General features: G+C 43.5%; 1 protein-coding gene across 2 annotated transcripts in view; it reads left to right on the top strand.

The window, feature by feature from the left end:
* Positions 1 to 26,907, top strand: part of faf1 (Fas (TNFRSF6) associated factor 1) — an 84,984-nt gene that overhangs the window by 1,268 nt on the left and 56,809 nt on the right. Inside the window, exons 2-6 of one of the 2 annotated variants that reach the window (XM_064333324.1) lie at positions 2,194 to 2,262; positions 8,789 to 8,835; positions 17,760 to 18,082; positions 20,872 to 20,963; positions 21,403 to 21,494. In XM_064333324.1, the coding sequence (XP_064189394.1) occupies positions 2,194 to 2,262; positions 8,789 to 8,835; positions 17,760 to 18,082; positions 20,872 to 20,963; positions 21,403 to 21,494 (623 nt within the window). Of the gene's footprint in view, positions 1 to 2,193; positions 2,263 to 8,788; positions 8,836 to 17,756; positions 18,083 to 20,871; positions 20,964 to 21,402; positions 21,495 to 26,907 lie in introns of both variants that reach the window. The other variant, XM_064333322.1, reaches the window with a different exon arrangement.

The following is a 26,907-nucleotide window of genomic DNA, read 5'->3' on the forward strand; positions in this document are numbered from 1 at the left end:
GGGGGAAATCATAACAAATGTTATGGCAGGTGCACTTGTATTACAGTCAATTACTGGACACTTTTCTTATGGTCTTCCTTAATAATGCTCATCATAAGGCCCATCGTGACGTTTAAAATAACTCATAGGCAAACATTTTTGATGTTTTGGAATACGGTTAATTTTGAACGCTGTCTTATTTAACTTGCAATCGGCAGTTTGTTAGCTCAAGTTCAGAAAAATATAGTTATCCTCAGCTTTGTGATTGCATAGCATCATGGAGAGTATTGACACCTTAGAGTGTTCTAGCCATTTCATAGGCCAGAAGAACCAGCTGAGTCAGATGTTGACATTATTACCTTTCTGTGTGGCTTTTGAATACCAAGTCTTTGAACGTAGTTTTTTTTTTTTTTTGCATATCATAAGACATTTACAAAAGAGCTGTGTTGATAAATACACAGTGTCCACTATGCAATGATGATTGAAGTGGCGATTGCATTCCTGATGGCCTAAAAACCAGATACTGTGTGTTGTTTTAAAGCCATGCTCCATGCAATACAGGCAAATACCAGTCTTGTACAATTAAAAATGCCTGGTTGTATAGTTTGGGCTAGATCTGTCCCCCATCCCCCACAAAATTTAATTGTTATTGTTTGGGCTTGTTGCTCTTATTGGATGTTTTCAGTGTTCAGTTTATTTTTGAAACTAGTTTTTTACTCTGAACTTCTCTTGAAATGTAGGCTAATGTATTCAAACTTGGTAATGTCTTACGGCAATAAACATGTAAAATTCTGACAGTGTTTTGTATCAATTGACACAGTATGCAGTTGGAGTGAATGGACTTTTGAGGCTGTTATTGATCTCTGATTTTCCTCTTGTCATATCTGTGGATTCCCATGCTGATGCTGATGTCAAGGAAGTCTTTATGCGAGTATAGTGCAAATGTACATTTTTTTCTTCCGAGACATGTAGCTTTTAAATTTGGTTGGACATGAGTAAGATCAGTGGCTGACCATGTATAAAAAATGTCAGTTACTCATAAGAATCATGTTACAGGTGACACTTAGTCCACTAAATGTGGCACATAAGGTTGTTTTCAGGTTATTCAGAGTAACTTTTAGCAGAGGAGTGGCTTTTATGTTATCTTTATGACTTTGATAGATGCCATAAAATACAGATGGTAATCACTATAGCTTACGTGAGGATTTATTAAGAGCTGTATCAGAATAAGATAATTGGATTGTGTGACCTCAACTGTGACAAGAACAATTGCAATGATAGAAGTAATATGAACTTGTTGTCTGCATAAGAAGCTATGCATGTTGACAGTGTAGTGCCTCTTTCTGTTAACGTATGCATCTTCGTCCTCTCATCCGATTGTCACTGTTTGGGCGCTTCCTGTTGTAACAGTGCAAGGATGTGCTATTCTAATAATATTACTGCTTTTTTGCTGAAGTAACCCATATCTCACAAGATTTGCTTGAGCCGTAGGTCTTACTCTCTTTGAGTGAACTGTAGTATCCCACCAGTGCAAGAGTGAATATAGTCTCTGTGCCCGCTCCTGAGATCAATCAAGTAAAAGCAAGTATGAAACTAAGTCTGTACTAATTGCCACAGCAAAGTACTGCAAATCAGTAGAATGAAAAGTAAATGTGAATGAGTACACCAAAAGGAAAAACCAGTTTGCTGTATTTTTTGCATTTACTATTGCATTTTAATACAGATCAGCCATATTAAAGCTATTCCAGCTAGTACTGCATTAACCTTTTCATTAAGCAGAAACAGCATCCATTGATACATGTAGGCAGCTGGTCAGATTTGTTGTATTTGTTGCTTTTTTCCTCAATGTGAAAATGTTGATATTTGAATCTGTGGTTTGGTTGTTACTTCTTTGACCAAAGGCACACCTTACTGGCATAAACTATTTCAATTATAAGGAAGTCAAGTTACACAGTAGCTTTAATTGCTTGCACTGTTTTCAGTGTATTCATTCTGGGCATCCATTTTGTTCTTTTATCGTGACTGTATTACTATTTCTCTTTATTGCTTCACAGTGGATTTGATATCAGTGAAGCAAAATGCTTTGGAAATGTGTATTGCTAAAATGTCCACAATACATTACCTCATGATCATATCTGTGCTCCCATCTTATGCTGAAACATTTTTTAAATACTGGTCGTACATTGTGCATTTAACCTGTTTTCTCATTCATAGGCATGCACTGGGATTGACAACATTGCTGAAGCAATTGCCCTTCTAGAACTGAACAACTGGGATTTAGTGGTAAGTTCAGTTTGCCCTACTTTCTGGCTGAAAAATATGAGAGGTGGTCATAGAAAATGTGACAAAAATGAAAACACAAAGTGCAAAAGGAATTTCTTATTTGGAATACAGCTGATGTAAATGTTGTTGCCTTATCAACTGAATTGCATTTATTGGCAGTTAAGTAGGATCAGTAATTAATTGAAGTCTAGAACCCCCACCTGTTCACTGTGATGTAGATAGATATTGTCAACTATATGTGCATGTATGTGGCATAAAAACACAATTGTCTAATAATTATTGAATATTCAGACTAATATGTAAACAAAATATTATGGAAGACCAATCTACTTTTAATTTGACATTGATTTTAAATTAATTCCGATTTAATGACAAAATGTGGTCATCATTTCCTCTGAGAATAATGAGCTACTAGGAGTGTATCCAAACCCAAATACCATATTTGGAATTGTGTAAATAATGTGTTGTTTACAGACATTTTCCCTTCTGTTTTAAAGCAAAGCCTGCCTGTTAAGACTTGTATGGCTTAGTGTGCTGTAAATGCCCTCAACTATGGAAATATGTTGTAAAAACCACACAAAAGATTTCAGTTATTTAAAACAAAAACCCCAGCCTTTAATACACATCGACCTATGGAGGTCATTGTTGTTTTAGACGGGCAATGCACTTTGTCCGGCAGTTACGGTTATTAGTAGTGAAAAATATCAATACAATGCCACAATATTTGGATATCTGTGAATAGGATGGATTCAGTAAACATCTTGGTGTATCAGCACGTATTCTCATTTTGGGATTATGCATTTGAAGGGGGGATTATCACCGGTTTAAGCTCATGTCGCAAAGTTATTGATCCACGTAGTATATATATACGATGTGGATCAATAACATTACGCCAGTCAAATTAATGGGTATGATGACACGTATCAGTTACACCAAAAGCGATAGTTTGATCCATATGGTCAAGAGACTTGGAACAGCTCATTACAACACGCAGCTTTTCCATCTCTGTTGTGTTGGCATAAGCGAGCAGTCGCCGCACAGACACCATCTCTAGTCTTATGCCCTGCTCTCGTCTCCTCCGATCTTCATCGTTTTGATTTATTTGTTGTGAGCTGTCTGGCTCGAATCAAAAAGGCTGAACATAAGACATTCAGTGCTGCTCAACGGACAAGAGCAGTGGATCGGGGACCATTTAACGCAATAACAATGACGACCTACAAGTTGAAGGATTCAAATAAAAATCAAAAATAACTACAATCTTCCATGTGGTTTTAATAACACATTTATATAATTACTGGCATTTACACCATATTAAGGCCTACAAGTCTTAACAGGCGGGGTTCCCTTTAAGAAAAAGTTTCCTAGTGATATTTGGAAGGTTTTGTTTTTCCTATTTGTTGGTAAGTCATGAAAATTTCGTGTAGCTACAGGAAAGAAGTAGCTTTCACACAAAAAAGTTAATGTTAAATGGAACCCAGCCACACTCTCCAATGATAAAAAAACTGTAAATTCTTGACTCTCTCTGTAACTGCATGATGGGCCCGTCTAAAATTGGCTAGTTCTGAAGGAATGGTATAGTGGAGAGACAACAACAGTTTTCTCATTTTAAACTAATTTTAACGTATTTCTGAACACATTGATCCGATCACTGATGACATGTCTCTTAGGGTATGGCAATAATTGTCCCTTGCTTGCTTTGAGCTTGCAGTTCACCCTGTGTATCCTAATGCTGGTTTTGGTTAGTAGCTTCCAGTTTCTTGTAATTGTAATCTTGTAATTGACACATAAGCTACAGTCTTTATGACGTTAAATCAGCCTACAGTTTGTAATAGTTTTGTTTTTGAAAATTCCAGAAGCATAGCATTTTTTTGCTCGTAGTTGTCAACTATCCTGCTGATTGGTCTTTCCTTATCGGCTTGCATAAGCCATAGGAAATAATTCCAACCAAAAATAAGAATGAATGTCATTTTTCTAAAGCAATCGGGGAATGTGCACTTGTACAATATGTGGGGGCATTACCTTGCTTTTGGGGTATATTTAAAGATATTTTCTTGCTTCTTGCTTGCTTTGAAACCCTGAATGCCCAAATAGTAGTTATTGTAAAACTGGCAGTTCCACAAGCTGCCTGCACCAATTGAAAACATACACTTCAACTGAAATAATATTGACTTGATTTATGTTATATGCTTTAATTCTCAGGTCGGGGTGTAATTTATTAGTACTTGTAAAATGTTGCACTCTGATCTCGGCTTCCTGAAATGGACTCCTGATAAGCTAAGAGTCCTGGCAGATGAAGCTGCTGATAGTGGTGCCTGGTGAGGCGGTGCTCTCTGCAACCACCGGAACCACAGGACAGCAGCGTCTGTAGGCTTTGAAGGGCCTGTGGCCTGATGGCTGAGTAGGTTCTCTTAAAAAAGAATGAATTTCACATTGTGAAATCTAATGGCATGGATTCCTAAATAGATCTGTGTGATTCTGGTCCAAGATAATGTATTTAGCTTTCATTTCCATTACATTACATTACGTTTATTTGGCAGACGCTTTTATCTAAAGTGCATTTCATGGCCATAGACAACTGCTAAACACAGGTTCAGTAAGGTACAATACTGATTTTGTACAGCTATTTCTAGCCAAGACACAGTTCAGACAGTGAACACTATTCAGACCTAACCTCTGCAAAGCCAACTAGGCAGAAGAATAAGCTACAGTATTAGGACAAATACAAATTACCAAAAAGTGCTGGGATGGGGCAACATGTAACAAGTGTCATGAAAAAGGGGGCCTACAAGCATTAAAGGCCCCCGGTTATTTTTTTCAGGTTTTATTATGATGCTTGCATTGTCTAATGTATCCCAGTTATGCTAGCAAAAATATGAAATCTGTATAGCATGAAATATTACCACATTTTGCTCTCAGAAAAAAATCACTGGTCAAAACATGGCAGTTACATTTGGCTACAGATTTGATGTAGATTCTGGATTGCAGCCGAAGCAGCCAATCATCTTTGACCAACTATTTGCATAAAAACTCGCACGTGCCTTGAGTGGCAGCATCACATTATGAATTGGCTTCCTGTAAAAACACTGAGTAAGCAAAATGCCAGTGTCATTATTTGCCATGTTAAGTGTACTGTTACTGGTTGCTGGACAGCTAACAGCACATTACCCAGCCTCCAAAGGAAGAGAGCATAAGGAGCGGTTAGCCGCAATTTATATTTGAGGGGAACCTCCTGACAAAGTGAGGCCCCCTTTGCTGGTGTGGTCTAGTCGTTTCACAGCAGAGTGTTTCCTAAATGAAGCACAGTACAATGGGAGGGGATCTGGGTAGAATTTGTGCCGGACATTTTAAACGCTGTGTTCACTTTTAGAGCTGGAATTTTGTATGTGTATGTGCGTGTAGGGGGGCACTCCTGTCATTCCCTGTCAGGTAACCAATCAAGGCAGAGCATTTGGAAGAAAATGTGCAATACCCACCCAAGATGGCCTGTTCAGCTTGTAGGGAGAGAAACTCACTAGATTTTTATTATTTATTAAAAAAAAAAAAAAAAAAAATGCTTTGTAATATTTTTTTGTTAACAAAAAAAAAAAACCTAAAATACCAGTTTGGTTGAATAATATAAAATAGTAGAAAAATAGAATAATGGGGACCTTGTTTATTTGTTATGGTGACATTGTCTAAAGTCTCCAAGTAGAAAAAGGGAATCGGGAATATCCAGATGTAGAAGTGTGACTCTTTCAGTTTAGATTTCAAGTGACAGGTTCAAGGAACTATGAAACGGGACTTCTGCTGTTTTTTCTTCTTTCGCAGAGTAAGTCTTTATCTCGAAAAGGCTTCTATATTTAGCCACGGGCAGTTCTTGCTCTGGCAGTTGCTCAGAGCAGGCGCACACGCCGAGCACAAGCAGCGGTTTGGCGCACCTGTAAATGTGATGACTTGCAGTTCCTTTGCAGCGCCGTTAGCTCCAGCGATATTTACGAAAGGGCCTCTTGTCGAAGGACCCCGACGTGCTCTTTTCTCCTTGTGCACGGTGCCCTGGCTCAGCACCTGCTAAACTGTTTGCCGGCCAACCAGAAAAATATACAGTTGGACACAGACCCAACGCAAAAATCTGTTTACAACCGCTTGTTTGCACAACCTGAAGTTGAGCCGAGCGGCTTTGATTGGGTCCTTGATTTTTCAAAGTTTGGCGACGCTGTCGGTGACCTATGGAATGACTGGTGTCCCTAACGAGGACGGATGAACGGATCGCCAGCACGCTCGGATCTCTCTCCCTCTGTTGTCCCCCGTTCGATTCTCTTTGTTTCACGAGAACTTATTTTTCCGTTCTCATTTTGTCATGCTTGCACTGCAAAACAATTTCTCTGCCAGTAACTCTATATTTAGTGTTGGCCATCCGGAGCATTTTGTTGCCTGGGCTCCTCGCATTTTGGCATACATTTTTTTGGGGGGATTTTCAGATATGCGTGATTAAAATTACTGTTAAATTTCTCAGTTTTCAGTGAAACAGTTTTTCTGTTGACTGATGACCTTGTAGCAAAGGTCAATTGAAATTGAGCACCACAGCTTAACGAAAAATCATTCAGAGCTGCGTTTGGTGCAGAGCCATGTGTGGGACCTCGTTCTACTTGTAACAAACGGAACTTCAAAGCAGCACTTAAATACGAAATTCCGCAAATCCTCAAATCATTTCTGGCAAGTGGCCAGACGAGTGGAGTTCGGAGTTGTTTTTCTAAATTCAGCCCCGCCCTAGACTCTGTAGGGCATATATGTTTAAAAATTTTGCTTTTACCGTATGTGCAGTCTTCAGAATTTTGATTAAAGAATATCCCTTACTCAGGTGACTTTTCGGAAGGGCGAGTCTTGCTGAGTAAGAAATGGGAGCGCTCAACACATAGTTGCACATCCAGTATGTAGCCTAACTGAATTTCATAGAATCAGACAGTGAGACAGAATCCAGACAGATGATTCCATGCATGACGCGTCGTCTTCAGTTTATTTATTCTAGTTTTATGTCTCCAAGTGGGGATGAAGCCCCTCTGAAGTGTGGCTTTACGTTTGGCCTCCTAGGTGGAACGAACTGTAGAAACCACATTGCTATTGAGGTGGTGTCAGTTATAACATATTACTAGAGGTGTCCAGCTGCCGTGTTGGACATGACGAAATGGCAATGCATTTGGTGTCATTTGATGATGGTTGGTGAGATGCTTCCGTTTGCTGCTGACTCTCCTGTAACGTGCAGATTGCCGTGTGGAAAATAAATGCTGACTTGCAGGTGGGTGCATCAAAAATGTGCTTCAGTGGGAAGCATAGTGGTAGCTTTAAATGTGTAATGAGGTAAGTATTCTGAATTAGGGGTCAAATAGTAAAATAAGTACATCCCCAATGACAAAAAACGTGTATAGCCAAATTAAGTGTCAAACTGTTTACTCATGGGTTGGGTGTTTGGTATGGGTCCCTACCAGTGTGCCTGATCCGTTTCAGATGTCTCATGGGAAATTGGGATGGGGTGTACTACTTCGTTTACTGATAAAAATGTGTCTGTTTAGGATATAAATAATAAAAAATATCGCAAGTATTGAAAAAAATATTAAAAAAACACAATGTATCCATCAAAAAACCCAGCAATATACATAAAATATCAAAAACAATATACAGGGTGTGAACAATCCTCAACTTGGTACAATTTTCAAAGCATACAGGTAACTAGGACATTGTTGCTGGCCAAGATGGACTTAATATGCTGAATCATTGCATATGAGACGTATATTAATATATACGTGTATTAATCTGTAGATTAGTTGATGCATTTATTATCCCCAGTGGGGAAATTTGGAGAAGAATTTACTATTCAGTTGCTCTCATTAAAGGCTTTGATGTTTGGCGATGGTGATCTGCATCTCCGTGTCATCGTCTGGGCACCGGTGCCCACTCTGGCCTGTTTGGAATCCTTCACATAGTTCTCCCATGGAGACGAAAGGAGATAAAAAAGAAAACAAGCGGCCCACCTCGCCACATTCCACCCGAGAATAACATCCGCTCTGTGCTGGCCGCCCATCGGGATAACCGTAACTCCGCTCGGTCCGGGGCGCGGTTCGCGGGTAACAGAGGAGCACTGTCCCCAGACCCCCGAAACCGCCGAAATAAAACGTTTCTGTCCCTTTGTGAAGTTGTAAGATGGTGTAAACTGTAGTAACGGAGGTGGGAGCCCAGATAACGGTTCCTCCGTGGGCTGGCTGACCGACTGCCAGCTTGTTCGCAAGAATTTGAGCCGTGGGTCAGCAAGTTCACCTATGAAATGTTCCAGTAAATGTTGCTTTGTAAAACAGGCTCGTAGTATTCACTCTTTTGTGTGACTCTTGTCCTTGTCCCCTGAGTGACTGTGTCACTTGATGTAACTGTCCACAGGTTATACACATGGGAACATTGCATATTTTATGGCATGTCATGTCTTTGCATTTTCATTAATTGCTTCTGTGTGTGTTCACTATCAGTGTACATGTGTAAGATTTATTTTGTCTTTCTACAGGCTGCAATCAATGGTGTGATTCCACAGGAAAATGGCATCTTGCAAAGGTAACCTTCATTTAACCAGAACCACATCCATATAAGATGTGGAGCTTCTTGTCCAAAATATGGAGAGAAAAATAAAAAACAAGTACTGTATTCTGTGTGTTTCTATCAGTGACAGTAATCCCTTACTGAAGTATGAAGTGATGTGTGCTTTCGAACTTTGCAAGAATTAAAGGGTTAAGGCTGGGTGTTATACTGACATGTGGCGTATTAGAAATTTCTTTTTCCTTTAATCATACCTGGTGTGGTAGGGAACATTTAAACTTAAGAGACCACCTAAAATACTTCTGGGACAAAAAACATCACCATTGACATCACAGAACTGAATGAGAATTTTTTGTTTTGGCTGTGTACTTCAGGACATTGGGTTTAAAGAATGTAGGTGAGGTTAGTGTGGTCTGTCCGCCTTAATTTAAAGGTACTTACATGCATAACGGGTAAGCCATGTCCGCTTTTTAATGGATAGTCCCTCCCATTTTATGGGACCAAAAGTAATTGGACATTTGGCCGTTTCTTGGCCAGCTCTGCGTTGTTCATAATTAGTTCATGCACAAGAGACCTAACAGAAGGTCTAGAGTTTATTCTAGGTGTGGCATTAACATTTGGAATCCGTTGCTGTTGTCTCTTAACATGAGGACCAAAGAGGTGTCAGTGCCAGTAAAGCAGACCATCAGGTGGTGGAAAGATCTGAATAAATCAATAAGATGTAGCTAAAAATCTTGTGTGTGCCAAAATCAGCTCTTCGTTACTTTAAAAAGTATGAACGCACTGGTGAGCTCAGGCATTGCAAGCAACCTGGCAGATCACTGCAGAATACTGTAGTGGATGATTAAAGAATACTTTCATTTGTGAAGAAAAACCCCTTTTCAACAGGTGAAGAGCACTTTTTAGGATGTGGGCGTGTATGTGCCAAAAACTAAAACGAAAGAGAAGCCAACACCAGAATAACCTCAGTGGGTTCACTGCCAGATGCAAACCGTTGGTAAGCCCCAAGAACAGGGCGGCCAGGTTAGAGTTTGCTAAGAAGTACATTATAGAAACAGCGGTCCGGGAACAAACTCTTATGGACAGATCAAATGAGATTACGTGATTAACCTGTACCAACGTGATGGGCAGAGAATAGTGTGGAGAAATAAAGGAACTGCTCATGATCTAAAGCACCCCCTCATCTATGACCATGGTGGTATGGATTGGGCATGTATGGCTGCCACTGGAACTGGCTCAGTTGTCTTCATTGATGATGTGACTGCTGATGGCAGCAGCAGGATGCTGAAGTGTACAGAAACCTCCCTGCTCAGATACAACCAAATGCCCCAGAACTCACCTTGCAACAAAAGGAAGAGCCTGTCCTGAATCCAGTTGAACATGCGTTTCACTTGATGAATACAAAACTGAAGACAAAATCCCCCCAGACACAAACAGGAACTGACGATGGCTGCAGTACAGGCCTGGCAGAGCTTCACCAGGGGAGATACCCTGTGTCTGGTGACGTCTGTGGGTCACCAACTTCTGGCAGTCATTGAATGCCAAGGATTTGCGACCACTTACTAAAGCGAGTAACCAAATACTAAATATGATGACTATTTCAGATTATGATGATTTGTCCACTGACTTTTGATCCCCTAAAATGGGGGATTATGTCTAAAAGGGCTGTATTTCCTGTGCGGATCACTGGATATGGATGTAAATACCCTTCAATTAAAGCTGACAGTCTCCACTCAAAAGCCATTTTCATTGTTTTATTTGAAAGCCAATGTGCTGGGGTACAGAGCCAAAACAACAAACATGGTGTCTCTGTTCAAATACTTTTGGAATACACTAAAATTGTGTAAGTGCCCCCAATAATTTTTCATTTAACTGTAGTTATATTAAAGTGGTTTTAATGCACAATAATTATGTGATGTTCTCATAATTAAAATCCTTAATATTCAAATGTCATTTAATGAATTATAACTGTTTTGTGCAAGGTATATGACATGCAACTTTTATTAACTTTGGTCTTGTATTAACATGGTCTAATTATTGCCTTCATTCTTGAAAATAAATGATGTTAATGAACAAGGGACAAATTGCTAGTAGGAAATGCTTGTGTTAGTCAAAATGTCTTATTTTTGTACATTTTTAGGAAGCCCTCATGTAAATGTAAAAAAATTGAACAAACTGCAAACACAGCTACCGGTACCTTTTCCTAAATGGGCTAACAGGCTAATCGTAATTGATTTAAGCTACCGTAGCAGGAGAGTGATGTAGGCATTTCTGTGGTAATAAGCAGTTCTACAATTTGCGGCGTAACTGTTATTTTGATTGTGACAAAATAGGTGGGAGGAGTAAAGAAAACGCCCAGGAGAAAATTGCAACATTTTACAAAAAACAAAAAACAAAATTTAAACTCTTGCTGATTGGGGGAAAAGTCCTCAGAGGTTCTTTGTGTCCTTTGTGTCCGTTGTCCAAATTTTTTTTTTTTTTTTTTTTTTCTTTAACGGTCAGTATTCATTAATATACTGAGCTAAGAAGAAATACATTCAGGCCATGCACGTTCTGTTAAACGGTCTGTTTTGTGTGTGCAAGGCCTTTGGGAGTGAGAACATGGTTTTCTTAAAGGCGCATAATTATGAATGGGGCCTGGCAGAGTAGCCTCCACACATCCTATTTACAAAGCAGCTGGCTTCAGGCCCCTCTTGTAGGATGGCATTTTGCACAAAACGGCACCCAGCGAGGTGATCCCGGCCAACTCCAGGCCCGCTTGGAGGCTGTTGTCCGTTCCGCGCTAGACCTTGGGTGGGTAGAGAGCGCCATCTATAAGCATTTCCTGGAACAGCTCTTTCCCCGCCGGAATATGTAACCTCCATGTGTCCGTGTTAATGACAAATACATTAGTGGTACCCTGTGAAATCAGGAGAGAATATACAGGCTTTTGAAAAAGATCCAGTTTGGGTCATGTAGATAATAACAATATTTGTCATATTATACAAAACATAATTTTTCATAACAGTTTAGGTTATGGTTGTATTGTTGCAAATTGTTTTGTAAATTGTTCTGGCCATTTTACAGTATTTTATAAAACAATACTACTAATTTTGGTCCTCCTGGTTTCTTGGCTCTTCGCTGTTAGTGAAACATTGCTCTTTTGACAAACAGATTGCTCCCTTACGTTTCCATTCAAACTTGTCATGATTGTTTGCCTTTTCGGCATTAAGAACAGCACATGTTTACTTTGTATAGCCTGGTAATAAATGACTTAAAAATAATTGTCCCTTTCAACAAATCTGTATGCAGTTGTATTAGGGTCTTCAATTATGCATTGCTCAATTATTGATTGTACAAATGTTTGCAGTATGCCTGCAGCAAATTGCTCTATCCCTTGACTGCTGATGATTATTTTAAATAGCGACTCAAGCAGGGTTAATGTCAGTCTCAGATCCTTGTTATTTATACTTCATTAAAATGTACGTCAGAGTGCTTCATCCAGGTGAAGGTTTTCAGGTTCATGGTGGCTAGCTTCTGCCATGCTGCCATTTTGAAATGCTCATTTTACATAATATGATAAGGGCTTGCGCTGTGAGGCATACTATTGGTGAACTATTGGCATTATGTAATGGGGCAGTGGATAATATTATCTTAGCCATACGTTGATTATGTCGCACGTTACGTAGCTGTTTTAAAGATGCGGCCTCTGTCTCAGTCAGTTTTGGAAAGCGCCCTCGTGACCTTCTCGCGGGCTTTCCCGTCCGTGGTTACGTAGGTGATCTGTTCGGTTGCTAAATTTGGGTGAAAATGGCCGAGTGGCTGCTTCAGTGGCGCTGCGCTGTCTGAGATTAAATGGTGTAATTGATTGCCATTAATAATTCGCCCTCTCCGTGCGGCATTCCCCAGATCTGTGCAGCTAAGTTCGAAAAGGTCTTTTGGTTAAAAAAGTTGCCCAGATAATAACATCTCTGTCTATTTCTAGAGGAAGATTGTGTATGGCGCTGCTCCAAGATCTTAAATGTAAAACCTAGTCTGTCCTTGTCCTGCTGAGGTGTGCATTGCCTTTGTAAAGCCTATGTTAATAGTTAGCTGTAAGCGGTGGTGCCATGATTACTAGTGTGGGCAGGTGGTATCGGCTCACTCAAAGAATGCTGTTTTATAAATCAGTACAGTTTTATATTTTCTAAATATCATTTCGTAATAATTGGTATTTTAGAAAAGTAGGTTAATGTATTATGAGTAATGTAGCTGCCTTTCTGAGATGTTTTCGTTTGAGCCATTTAGCACAGTCAAACTGAAAATAAGAGGCTGCTCTGGGTTCTTGGAATGCGTTGCCGGAACGCTTTCTCAGATGAAGAGGGCTGGTGTGAACGCATGCCGCTCATTATTCTGAAGGCTGGGTACTGAGTTTATTGAGGTTTTCAGTGAGTCATTACTGTACCCTCGGTTGTGATTTCGTGAGTTCAGTGTATTCGTAGACACGCTATTTGAATATTGCTGAGAATTTCTCTATGCTCTTTTAATCAGTAAACAAAGCAAACTATTTTGGGGTGTTCCCCAAGAGTCAAAATATCAATTTGGTATCTGATAGTTTTTAAAATGATTTCTGCCCTGTCATTCATTTCAGTACTGCTTCATGAAATATTTGTAATCATGCAATATTGTAATATTCCGAATTCCAGTTCATAATATTTAGAATAAATAATTTGTGAGTATTTTAAAATTTTTTATTATTTGCATTGTGAAAAATCTGCTGCCGTCTGCACACTGCTCGCTGCCGCCTGCACGCTGCTCACCGGCGTCTGAACGCTGCTCGCTGCCGCCTGCACGCTGCTCACCGGCGTCTGCACGCTGCTCGCTGCCGTCTGCACGCTGCTCGCCGCCGTCTGCATGCTGCTCATTTCCCATCTGCACGCTGCTCACTGCCGTCTGCACACTGCTCTCTGCCGTCTGCACGCTGCTCGCCGCCGTCTGCATGCTGCTCATTTCCCATCTGCACGCTGCTCACTGCCGTCTGCACGCTGCTCACTCTCGTCTGCACGCTGCTCACTGCCGTCTGCATGTTGCTCACCACTGTCTGCATGCTGCTCACTCTCATCTGCACGCTGCTCACTGCCATCTGCTCACTGCCATCTGCACGCTGCTCACCACTGTCTGCACGCTGCTCACCACTGTCTGCACGCTGCTCACCACTGTCTGCACACTGCTCACCACTGTCTGCATGCTGCTCACTGCCGTCTGCACGCTGCTCACCGCCGTCTGCACGCTGCTCACCACTGTCTGCATGCTGCTCACTCATCTTCACTGCCGTCTGCACGCTGCTCACCGCCGTCTGCACGCTGCTCACCACTGTCTGCATGCTGCTCACTCATCTGCACGCTGCTCACTGCCATCTGCTCACTGCCATCTGCACGCTGCTCACCACTGTCTGCACGCTGCTCACCACTGTCTGCACGCTGCTCACCACCGTCTGCACGCTGCTCACTGCCTTCTGCACACTGCTCACTGCCTTCTGCACACTGCTCTCTGCCGCCTGCACGCTGCTCACTGCCGCCTGCACACTGCTCACTGCCATCTGCACGCTGCTCACTCTCGTCTGCACGCTGCTCACTCTCGTCTGCACGCTGCTCACTGCCGTCTGCACGCTGCTCACTGCCGTCTGCACACTGCTCTCTGCCGCCTGCACGCTGCTCACTGCCGCCTGCACACTGCTCACTGCCGTCTGCACACTGCTCACTGCCGTCTGCACGCTGCTCGCTGCCATCTGCACACTGCTCACTCTCGTCTGCACGCTGCTCACCACTGTCTGCATGCTGCTCACTGCTGTCTGCCCGCTGCCCTCTGCACGGTGCAGTCTGCAGTGAGCCCCAGCAGCACAGGAGGAGAAGAGGGGCTTTCCGATCTCTCCACTGACTGTGAAAGCCACCCTTGCTCACAGTGTTTACGGGTATTGTAATGCTCACAGGATTCTTCAGACAGCCCAAGCTGTCGCTGTGCAGCTTGCTTTCTGCAGTCTAAGTTTAGCCTGCATCGCTGGCATCCCCGTTCTGCTGCAGCAGTTGTATTGTGCATTTTTTGAGAACGGTCAAGATGACTGCGTGCTGAAGTATTTTGTGGAGAATGTGGAGATCTGTAAAGGAAATGGTTTGTGTTGAGCTCCCTTCATCTGTTTTCCACTGCATGTAAATCAGGGTATATTCTGACCACAGGTTTTAAATATACCCTTAAGCGTAATATACGTTTAAGTATGAGTTTTGAGTGTTAATGTACGAGGAGCTCGGGCGAGGCCGCCGGCAGGAAGTAGCGAACGTGCCGACGCTGGATCACGGGTCTCAGCCTCACCTGTGCCAGCCGTTCTTTCGGCGTTAGCGTCACCGCTACGATTGTTATCATTTCAAAGGGCCGTTTGTTCTGGCTGTGCGGGTTTCGCAGGGTGCCCTCAAAGCCCAACGTCTTTAACCTTTCCGCTGTTGTGGTGAGGTGTGGGGTAAATGCGGGTCTTTGTGCGGGCCCTTGGCGTCCCGCTCCCTCTCCCGGCGCGATTTGCGCTGACCCCCCCCCCCCCCGAGAAGAGAGGCCCTTTGTGTGGCCCAGCCGAGAGAAAAGACATTATTTACTGCGGCGTGGGCCGGGAGGCGCGCTGGAGAATGCGGCCCCCAGACGCGGAGAAGGGAGAGACGTTTTGTGTCCCCCTCAGCGCTCCTGCGCGCAGAGAAGGCCGACTCTTTTCATTTTCCTTCCCTCTGCGGCGAACAATCGGCCGTCTGTGGGGCCCGGCCCGTATCGCGCCGGGTCTAGAGCCTGTTTACACTGACTCTGAAACTGTTTGTGTTGCTGCTGCTCCTCCTTTCCCTGCCGCCGCCGCCGCACCGAATGGGGCTGTGGTTCTTTTTTTAATTTGCGCGTGCTTGCGTGCGCGCGCGTGCGCGTGTGTCTGTGTGTGCGCGCGCGTGTGTGTGTACGTATGTGTGCGCGCGTGTGCTCGCTTCACAATGTGAAAAGATTAAGCTTATTTAAACAATTTTCTTTTCGTTCTGCTTGCAATGAGAAAGTTCAGTTGAATTGGAAAAACCTTGCTACTGAATGATACAGAAAAATACAGTATTTTGCATATTGCTAATTTGGCTAATTAATTCTAATTTCACCTAGTTTTAAAAATTATTATTTAAAAGCAGCCTTCATGCGTGGACATAACAATTGCGTGCCAATATAGTACTTAATTAAAAAAAAACAAAATTAAAAAAAATTTATAATAAATAAAATAGCAACAATTTTATAAACACACAAGTACTACGTCTGTACTGTACTGAGGTGTGAATCTTGACTCATCTGTGAACTGGGAACCTGACTGAAGCCATCTTAGGAAGCAGTAAATTTCGTATTTGACTCATTAGATTGTATTGGAAAGGCCTCAAGACAGGCCTGAAAGTGAAAGCAGTGGGGGTGCATACAAATGACTTATCTGTGCCATAAACAAAGGCTTAACGGTGGAGTAGAAATAAATATGAAAATAAAAATTTCAAAAGAAAAGCTTTTTAAATGAGTGGGTGTACTCAAAAAGGATAGAAGGAACTATTTTGCTCTCGAACAAGTGCCTGTATAAAAACTCTCTGCCAGTCCACTTGTGTGTTTCAGTCAACTTAACACCATGACTGTAGGCCATAAAATAACCAGAGTTACTACATATTGACGGTAAGAAGGAACCCGTTTAGAAGAATTTTCATCTGTTTGTTGGGTATTATGTCCAACCTAAAGCATTGACCTTTGTGGTGGTGATGTTCCCAGTGGTCCTGAATTGTTTCCCATCTGCTAGCTGCGTTTAAATGGGTGTGCCGTTGTTCTGGGAAGGTGTGTTTGTGTAACTGGGCGTGGCATTGCCCATGGGCAAATGGGAAATGTTATAAATGAATGAAGCTAAATGCATTTTTTCCCCCTGCTGCAGCATTTGGAGCAGGGTGTTTTGTGTTCCCGGTCCCCCTGCTGTAGCGTTTGGAGCAGGGTGTTTTGTGTTCCCGGTCCCCCTGCTGTAGCGTTTGGAGCAGGGTGTTTTGTGTTCCCGGTCCCCCTGCTGCAGCGTTTGGAGCAGGGTGTTTTGTGTTCCCGGTCCCCCTGCTGTAGCGTTTGGAGCAGGGTGTTTTGTGTTCCCGGTCCCCTGCTGTAGCGTTTGGAGCAGGGTGTGTTGTGTTCCCGGTCCCCCTGCTGTAGCGTTTGGAGCAGGGTGTGTTGTGTTCCCGGTCCCCCTGCTGTAGTTTGGAGCAAGGTTTTTGTGCACCTGCTGTAGCGTTTGCAGCATGGTGTTTCGTATTCCCAGTCCCCTGCTGTAGCTTTGGAGCAGGGTGTTGTTGGTTCAGTCCCCTGCTGTGCTTTGGGCAGGGTAGTTTGTGTTCCGGTCCCCTGCTAGCTGCGTTTGGAGCAGGGTGTGTTTGTGTTCGGTCCCCCTGCTGCAGCATTTGGAGCAGGGTGTTTTGTGGCACGGTCCCCCTGCTGCAGCATTTGGAGCAGGGTGTTTTGTGTTCCCGGTCCCCCTGCTGCAGCGTTTGGAGCAGGGTGTTTTGTGTTCCCGGTCCCCCTGCTGCAGCGTTTGGAGCAGGGTGTGTTGTGTTCCCGGTCCCCCTGCTGCAGCGTTTGGAGCAGGGTGTGTTGTGTTCCCCCTGCTGTAGCGTTTGGAGCAGGGTGTTTTGTGTTCCCCCTGCTGCAGCGTTTGGAGCAGGGTGTGTTGTGTTCCCTGTCCCCCTGCTGCAGCGTTTGGAGCAGGGTGTGTTGTGTTCCCGGTCCCCCTGCTGCAGCGTTTGGAGCAGGGTGTGTTGTGTTCCCTGTCCCCCTGCTGCAGCGTTTGGAGCAGGGTGTGTTGTGTTCCCTGTCCCCCTGCTGCAGCGTTTGGAGCAGGGTGTGTTGTGTTCCCGGTCCCCCTGCTGCGGTGCTGATGTTCTGTGTGTTTGTGTTCGTCCCCTGTGCAGCAGCTTTCCCAGCGAGGCGACCCAGGCCGGCCTGTTCGGGCCACACAGCCAGCCAGCGGCGGCAGCAGCAGCAGCAGCAGCAGCAGCAGCAGCCACGGCGACGACAGCAGCAGCGGCGGCGGCGGCAGCAGCGGCAGCGGCGCCTCCTTCCTCCTCGTCCTCCTCCTCCTCCCCGCCGCCGTCGTCGTCCTCCTCCTCGTCCTCGGCGTTCTGCCCCGTCCTGCCGTCGCGGCACATCGTGGAGCGGCAGCCGCGGATGCTCAACTTCCGCGTGGAGTACCGGCAGCGCTCCGTGGAGGTGGTGCTGGACGAGGCCAGCACTGTGGGTGAGGACGCTGCCGCCCTTCGCTGCTGTCATGCCTCATCGTCCTCCTCCTCTTCGTCCCCAGCTTTGAATGGCCAGTCGTGTGTTTTGAATGAATGAATGAATGAATGAATGAAACACTGCATTGATATAGCACTTTTCCGAATTCTCAAAGTGCTTTACGGTGATGAGTGGATACTCGCCTCACCCACCACCAATGTGTAGCACTCACCTGGTTGATGCACGGCAGCCATTTTGTGCCAGAACGCTTACCACACATTAGCTAAGGTGGAGAGGGAGAGAACTTTTTTTTTTTAGCTGATTAAATCAGGGGGATGATAAGGTAGCAAGTTTGAGAGACCCAGGTTGGGAATTTAGCCAGGACACCGGGGAACCCCCTACTCTTTGCAACATGTGTCATGGGATCTTTAATGACCACAGTGAGTCAGGACCTCGGATGGGATGGCTCATAGCGCCATCTACTACGATTGATGAGGAAGAGCGCAGAACAGCTCTTCTCCACAGCACGAGGCCAGTCGCCGCTTGGGGCCCAGGCCATGGGGCCCGTCTGTGTTCTAGAACAACGTCCTTACACCATGAGCCACCCAGCACCCCTTCGCTTATTATGCTCATGCCAAGGCTTGCGTCCCAGCGGCCTGTATGCTTAAGTCTTTTTTTTTTTACATCCTGACCGCGTCGCTGCAGTTGGTAGAAATGGTTTTATTATGCCTCCACGTCGGCACAGACATGGCCGGAGGCATTATGTTCTCGGGTTGTCTGTCCGTCCCTCCGTCCGTCTGTCCCGATTCTCGTGAATGCGATATCTCAGGATTGCCTTGAGGGAATTTCTTCAAATTTGGCAGAAATGTCCACTTGGACTAAAGGATGAACTGATTAGATTTTGGTGGTCAAAGGTCAAGGTCACTGTGACCTCACGTCCATCCCATTCTCTCTTGACGCGATGAGGAACGCCTTGAGGGAATTTCTTCAGATTTGGCACACACGTCCACTTGGACTCAAGGATGAACTGATTAGATTTTGGTGGTCAAAGGTCAAGGTCACTGTGGACTCAGAAAACACATTTTTGGCCATAACTCAAGAATTCATACGCTAATTATGACAAAGTTTCACACAAATGTCTAATAGGATAAAATGATGAAGTGATGACATTTTATATCCAGACTGGCTACTGGTTGGCGGAGGCATACAACCGCGTGGCAGTATTTCTAGTTGCTCTACTGTTGTTGCAGGTAGAAGTGTCAGCTACATTGGCTGGCAGAAAAAAACTGTGGTTGGCTGTCAGCAAGATTGGTGCAGTGATTAAAATTTTTAAAGATTTATTTCAATAGCTGTGTTTTCCACCAGAGCGAAAAGAATCGTTATCTCATTCTGCGTCTTTCAGATGCTCTTTTTTGGGTCCTGTGTTCATGATGAAAGGCCAGTATATCGTATATGTTGTACAAATGTTGACCCTAAATCCATTGCACTCATTGTATCTGCAGATCTGGGCAGGTGTAGTGTGTAAGTAAGGTAAGTATAAGAAAACTCTATTCCTGGAAAGTCTACCCTGTGCAATAAAGCATGCCTGTGGTCCTACTCTGAAAGGTTTGCAGAAGTCAGATTAAAGACAGCTGGTTATCCTTGCTTCTCAGAATAGTTGTCTATGCAGAAATGTGGTTTTTCTAATGAACTTGTCATGTCACTTCTGAGTAATTTTCAGTGGTGCTATTCATCTTGTTGTTGTTAACCACATAATTGTAAACAGGTGTTTTATCTGAATAGCTCTGCATGGAAACTTTATTCTTGATAACAGACCCTGTGAGCTTTGCTAAATGAGTAATGCATTGTTACCAGCTCTTGGGGGCCAGTCTACTTTTTAAACTGCAAGTGGCCAGTTTATAAAAAACAAAAAACTTCATGGTAAATGGACTGCATTTATATAGCGCTTTTATCCAAAGCGCTTTACAATTGATGCCTCTCATTCACCCAGTCACCCATTCACACACACACTCACACACCAATGGTGAAAGGCTGCCATGCAAGGTACCAATCAGCTCGTTGGGAGCAATTAGGGGCTAGGTGTCTTGCTCAGGGACACTTCGACACACCCCACGGCGGGGGATCGAACCGGCAACCCTCCGACTGCCAGACAACCGCTCTTACCGCCTGAGCTATGTCGCCCTTGATTGTCGCCCTTCATTAGACAAAGTCTGGTGTTCCTAACTTCTGCTGAATCAAATTATTAATATCATGTGTAGTACTGTTTAATTGGCCAAGTTTGCAACTGGCCAGTGTGAGAAAAGCATTGGGAAATGGATGGAATTCATGACTGAAATGGCAGATTTAAAATATTAACACCTCTACTAGTGAGACAAATGCAACTTTGTTGCTAAGACACTATAAATCCTTAGCATGGTCCTACTGATGTGATAATGCAAATAATAAAATGGACTGATATGTTGGTCACCAGTCGGCACCCTGAGCCGACCAGAGGAGGATGGCTTTCCCGCTTGAGCCCGGTTCCTTCCAAGGTTTCTTCCCATCTGCCACGGGAAGTGTTTCCTTGCCACTGTTGCCTTAGGCTTGCTCCTGCGTGGGTTTAGGCCAGGGTTGTCTGTAAAGCGTATTGTGACAACTGCTGTAAAATGTGCTATACAAAAAAAAATGATTGATTGATAATGAGTCAGGGTTTTGAGTGCAATACCTGCCAGGTCCTCTCCCGCCATCTTCAGGCAAAAGGCCGAACTGCAGCGGTGGCGATGTGGGGGAGAAGCCTGGTTAATCTGTCCTGTGTGTGCTTTTTTTCAACAGGAGATATGAAGCAGATTCTGGAAACAGAGTTACAGGTCCCTGTGTCAAAGATGCAACTAAAAGGCTGGAAGAGTGGGGATGTGTCTGACAGCGTGAGTTTTCCGTGTCTGTCTGAGGTCAGGGCTGTCAGATACCGTCCGTTTTCTGTTGCCTGCTACTTTTCTTCAGGTTTATTTCACCAGTTCTTTTACAGTCACTTTTTATTTTCTGTATGTATCACAATAAATTGCTTCAGCATTGAAGTGCAGCTCAAATGTATTTACTGATATTTAAATGCTGTGGAGTGTCTGCTGAATTCTAATGTGGGAGTCTGGACTGGCCGTTTTGCATAATGGATAGGGACCTGGAATTGCAACTTAAAGGTTATAGGTTCGATTCCCAGGTCGGGCACTGCCCTCGTACCCTTGAGCAAGGTACCGAAGTCAGATTGTTTCAGTAAGGAAATGATATATGAACGAATCGTACGTAAGGTATACAGGCTGTCTCAGTCACATGTACATAAATGTGAGTGTCATGTGGTCTTCTCTCCAGACCGTTCTGCGAAGTTTACACTTGCCCAAGAACAACAGCCTGTACGTCCTCACTCCAGACATCGCCCCCACCGCCAGCACCAGCCAGAACAGGTCAGTCTGCCTCCTCCTCCTCCTCCTCCTCAGGCCCCAGCCAGCGCACTTCTGTCCCCCGTCTCGCCTGATACCAAGTTTCCCGCCAAGTGTTTCGCAAATGTTACACACATTTCCGAGAAGTCGGCAAAATAAAATGGCATTCGGTCTGCATTTCCATGAACTATTGTTCTGCTGAAGAGGGCACAAAGAAATTGCGTAATCAAAAGAGTGCCAGCCAAACACAGTTACGGAGAGTTAGGGCGGCTGTGTAGTGTAATGGGTAAGGAACTCCTCTTGTAACCTGAAGGTCACAGGTTTGATTCCCGGGTATGACACTGCCTTGAGGTACCCTTGAGGTACTTAACATGCGTTGCTTCAGTATATATCCAGCTGTATAAATGGATGCAGTGTAAATGCTATGTCAGAGTTGTGAAAGTCTCTCTGGATAAGAGCGTCTGCTAAATGCCTGTAATGTAATGTAACTTGGCAAGACACACTCGGTCTGGGGAGGGTGATCAGAGCAACCATCGCTCGGTTATACGAGGCTGTATTACGTGCAGCCCAGAGACGTTGTAGAGGGCATGCGATGGTCTATTTAGTGACATTTTTTGGACTTTCTGGAGCAGAAGCATGCGTCTTAGGCCCCCGTCATAATTGATTTGACAAATCTGTTTCTATCACCCTTTATCGCATCTTATGCTTACGGATATGCTAACTTTTACACATCAGCCGAGCGTAAAAACCTTTTGACAATGGCATTTCTTTAGAATTTCAGGAAGTTTCCACTCCGGTTTACTTTTGCGCAGAATGAAAATTCGCATTAAAACTGGCGGATGGAAACTTTAGTATTGAATCCTCTCATCTGTCTGTTAAGTGAGGAAATGGACACAAGTACGATGAGGCTCGTTTAGGCACAGCCTTGAATTCTGGATCATGATTTATTGTGGAAGGCAGTGACAATGTGACTTCCATGGCTGGTAAGGAAACCACAGCTGCACCACTTCAGTACCACTTCCTGCTTTGGATAGCTTCCGAAACGTTCCGTCAACTGCTTGTGTGCACCTCAAAAATGTTAAAATAGAAACGTAGATTTATAGACTCATGCTTTTGCACCTTGCTTTGTTGACTGACATTCATCTCACTCTCCGCTGCTCCTTGTGGCTGCAGGTATATTTTTTGACGGTTTTCTTTTCTGGCGTAGCTTGACGAACAGAGAATTAAATATAGAGAACACAAATCAGAGAATTGAATTTATTCAGCACCTTTGGTGTTACTCCACAATGCAAGTTGTACATAAAAGGCATAAGTAATGTTAGTGGGATTAAAATAGGACCATTTGCCAACTGTGAAATAAGATAGGTCTGTATGTGTCTGGCCTGATGCATGGTGTTGGTTCCACCAGCATTTAAAGTGAAAGGTAAATGTTTGAGCATGCCAGGCCCAGCCAACTGATTAGGACACTTGCATCTTGGAAATATGTGTGTGTAAAATGTGATTTTGTTTTACTGCTTATCACCAGCAGAGGGAGCCTGGTAATGCTTTAGGCTCGTAGTTCCCACTCTCAGTCCTGTGTGTGCTGGTTTTCGTTCCAACCACAGTTGCTATCCCAGAATTTTAGCAAGCTGTTAATTTTTCTTAATTAGGTGCTTTTTATGTGTTGAGGACTCATTTACCCTTTTAATCCAAATTATGCCAGAAACAGTTTTGCATGCCTTGGAAGAATATAATTCCCATGGTCATATTTTGCTTACTGTGCTATAACAATTACATATAAATTGGTCATTTTTATCAAATGTAAGACTGAGGATAATCAATTGGCTCCTAATTAGGTTGCGGGGCATGTTTAATTTAACACAATGCAGGTTTGGCTCGCTCATTGTTGTTTTCTTTGTCTTTAATTCTTCATTATTTTCCAAATGGTATTTTTAGTGGCCAGGTGTCCACACTTTCGCTAATTGGTGTCACCAACTTCGCCGATAGTTAAAAAGGATTAAGCTCTTTTTATGCAATTGTTTGTTATATAGCACAATGAGCGCAATATGAACATAGGAATTCTATTCTTCATGGCATGCATAAACAGTGTGGTACAAGAGGGTTATTAATCCCTCTAAACATGAAAAGCACCTAATTAAGAAAAAATGAGCAGCTTGTTAAAATTATGGGATTGTGATTGGGGTAGGACTGAAAGCCAGCATACACAGGGTGGCCTCAGGAACGAGTTTGGGAACCGCTGCTCTTGGCTAAAGACCACTGCACACACTTTAGCTTAGGTTTAGAACTCCTGCATTTTGGAAGTTTAATCGAAAAGTGACATGACGTTCATTTGTTTTGGCGATGGGTATTGCTTCTACTAGCATGTTTGGATTAAAAATGATTTACTCCTGCTGTGAGGTAGTGTACAATACTGATACATTTTAAAGTCTGAAAGCTGTGACGTCTGCATGAACACTAGGTGGCAGTGTGTCTTTATTTGTGAGTTATCTTGATACAAACCCAGAGTCTTGCAGTAATATATGTAGAATACATGGACTTTCTATTTGAAGTACAATTGAATTGTTTAAGCATAAGTTACAGTAAAGCTGTGTATCTGCTGTTGTGTCTTTGCTAAGTCTGTCAGTAGTCTTGCATATTGAATGTACCCCATTGTGTTCTCTGTATGTAATTTGCCGGTTGGTATACGAAGTTGTGCTTTTTTTTTCACAAGAAATTTTCATCTTTCATTATTCACTTTTGTATGTTTAACTATTATACCATTCGTTGTGGATATTTGGTAGTGCCTTCTTGGTCTGGTTGTCTTTGTTTCATTTCTACCTTCTAGGTTCTGCCCTATAAAGATTTATTACAAACACAGGAGTAGAGTCATTTTAGTCAGTGTAAGGATGATGTGCCTTGTGAACAAATGCATTTGATTAATTAGCAAGTTTTGAGTTAGAATTTTCAATTAGGTGAGTTTTCAGGTAACGCCTGTGTTGGGAAAAGACAGCCCCTTGAAAGACTAGACAAGGGGACTGATGTTGTGCTGCGGTTTGGGCAGTACTGGGCCCAACCGTTTACCTAACCCGGAGGTTTGAGGTAGGAACACGAACCAAGCACATCGAAACAGACAGATGGGGGAGAGAGAAGAAAGAAAGCGAAGCCGTAATGCCTTATTAGCCAAGAAGTGGTTTTAAACGCGGGCTGGGTCATTTCTAACAAGTTGGGATGTGTGGTGTCTAATTATGTGTGTTGATTAAGACTGCTGTTGAGCCCTGTGGGGAGCTGAACTAATGCAGCCAGCCTCTGTGTTTCAGCTGGGGAGGAAGAGCCAGCGATGCAGGCCCTGTACACTGAGGAGTGGGGGGGGGTTAACAACATTTTTATTGTTGCCATCACCTACGTTGTTGAAAGTATTTAGATCTTAGTCCAGTGTTTTATTTTTTGAAACTATGACACCTGAAAAAGGATGGATATTATTGACTCACAGCCTCCTTCTTGCTAACAAAGCTGAAGTGCCAACTGAAATGTCTTCGTTGTGTAAGGATTTGGACCATTTGCTATGGCTGTAGTTCAGGTTCAAAAAAAGATGGAATTTGCACCTATTAGGTAGCGTGTCCCTTTATACCAGTTGATGTGGTTTCATAAAAATTAATTAAATGAAATGCTCTGTAAGGTCCCTCAGTCGGGTCGTGAAATTCAAATGATGATTCAACCTTAAGACCAAGGAGCTTAAAGGGGTGGTAATAAGACACTGATCAAAAGATATAAAAAAAAACTTTCAGTCACTAAATATTCCTTTGAGCGTAGTCACGCCTATCATTTTAAAAGGGGGGTTCATGTATTGACTCTTTTTTTTTACCTACCGTCTCAGGCCTGAGTTTGCTTGTGTTGTGATGGTAGCCGGTGAAGGTTTTACTGTGACACTCTTAATGGCCCTGCTCTCTGCTGTCTCTTTAAGCTGCATAATGCCCCATTTTACGCAAGTGCTATATATCTAATTTCCAGTGTTAGTGGCTCATTATCCCCAGTGAACTATCCGAGCGGCGATGTGGGGGAACAGGCGCGGGGTGTCTTGTGACCTTGTTGTCATCTTTCCTGGCGGATGGCGGTGACAGCTCGCTCTACACAGAGGAGGACCTCCTGCGGGGGCGAGCGGGGCGAACTGTTATCTGCCGTTTAAAAATAACCTCCGCGCCGTTCTTAGAAAGCTGCCATTCCGTGGCTAAAAAAAAGAAAAAAAGGCCCCCTTCCCGTGGATTTTTAGATGGGGATATAAATATCAGCGGCCTGACGATCACCGGGTCAATCGCAGGCGTCCTGAACCGCGAGGAACGCGTCGGAGGCGTGTCCAGAGCGCCTACTGTGTATCTGTGCTTCCACATGAGCAAAAAGCAGCATCATAGCTGCACGCTTATTAAAATATAGCTATGTTTAACGTCTTCTTACAGTGCATGTTTTATAGTAATTCAGTCATAGCTTGCTCATGATTTCTAACAAACTTGAATTCAGCTGGATATAAAATTATTGGATATGAACATTGTATTAAAGTGACTGCCAAAAAACTGGAAGCTAATGGAAATCTTTTATGTAATGCAGTCTGTAGGCCTCCAGGTGTTGTCCCTTCTTCAAATGAAGCCAAAGTCTAAGGAATGCACCCAGCTCAGTTAGGCCAGTTGGTACTTATGGCTAGTCCAGCCCAATTGAAGTGAATGGGCATCGTGCAGCCAACAGGTGGCTAAATGCATAATTCTTCAAAATGTATTCACCTGACTTTCAAACCTTTCAAAGTACCTGAGTTGAAGAGCTGCTGTTGTCAGTGGAAGTTCTCCACTTAACTACTGGGGGAGGAATTCTCATCTTTCCCATCGCAAATGCAAAACAAGATGGCGACGTGAGCGTCACCCGGCCAGGTGCACGCCAACGTTCTCTTACACACTCTGGTTCTGTGGTGTAGGCTAAACGCTACACCTGCTTCTCACGCAGCTTGCTGATTCAGTTCTGTTTTATTTGCATGGCGTGTTTTTACAGAGAACTGTCACAAGGACGCTTTACTGAGTAGCAAGGCAAGAGACTCAGAGCAAACAGAGCATACACCACGCCCGAACCCCCAAATAGCAAGCACATGAGGTAAAAAAAACTCCCAGTGGGGAGAAAACCCTCAAACGGTGTCGAGAAAAAACTCCCCAAGTCCCTTCCCAGTCTATCCACCTCCCATTTCTCCAGAGTGTTTAAAGCTAGCTAGCGAAGAACAAGTCATCAGCTCAGCTATAAATAGTGAGAAAAAGATACTTGAGGTTTTCTTCTACAAGCTTAAAAAAAGGGTTGTATGCTCATGATTAATAGTGTATCTAGATGTGGGTTATTACATTACGTTTTATTTGGCGGGCACTTTCATCCAACGCAATGTGCAATAAGTGCATACCGAAGGTTATTGGAACGACAGTCAGTGTACTGA

This window comes from Anguilla rostrata, chromosome 4, assembly GCF_018555375.3.
Source record: "Anguilla rostrata isolate EN2019 chromosome 4, ASM1855537v3, whole genome shotgun sequence".
NCBI lineage: Eukaryota > Metazoa > Chordata > Actinopteri > Anguilliformes > Anguillidae > Anguilla > Anguilla rostrata.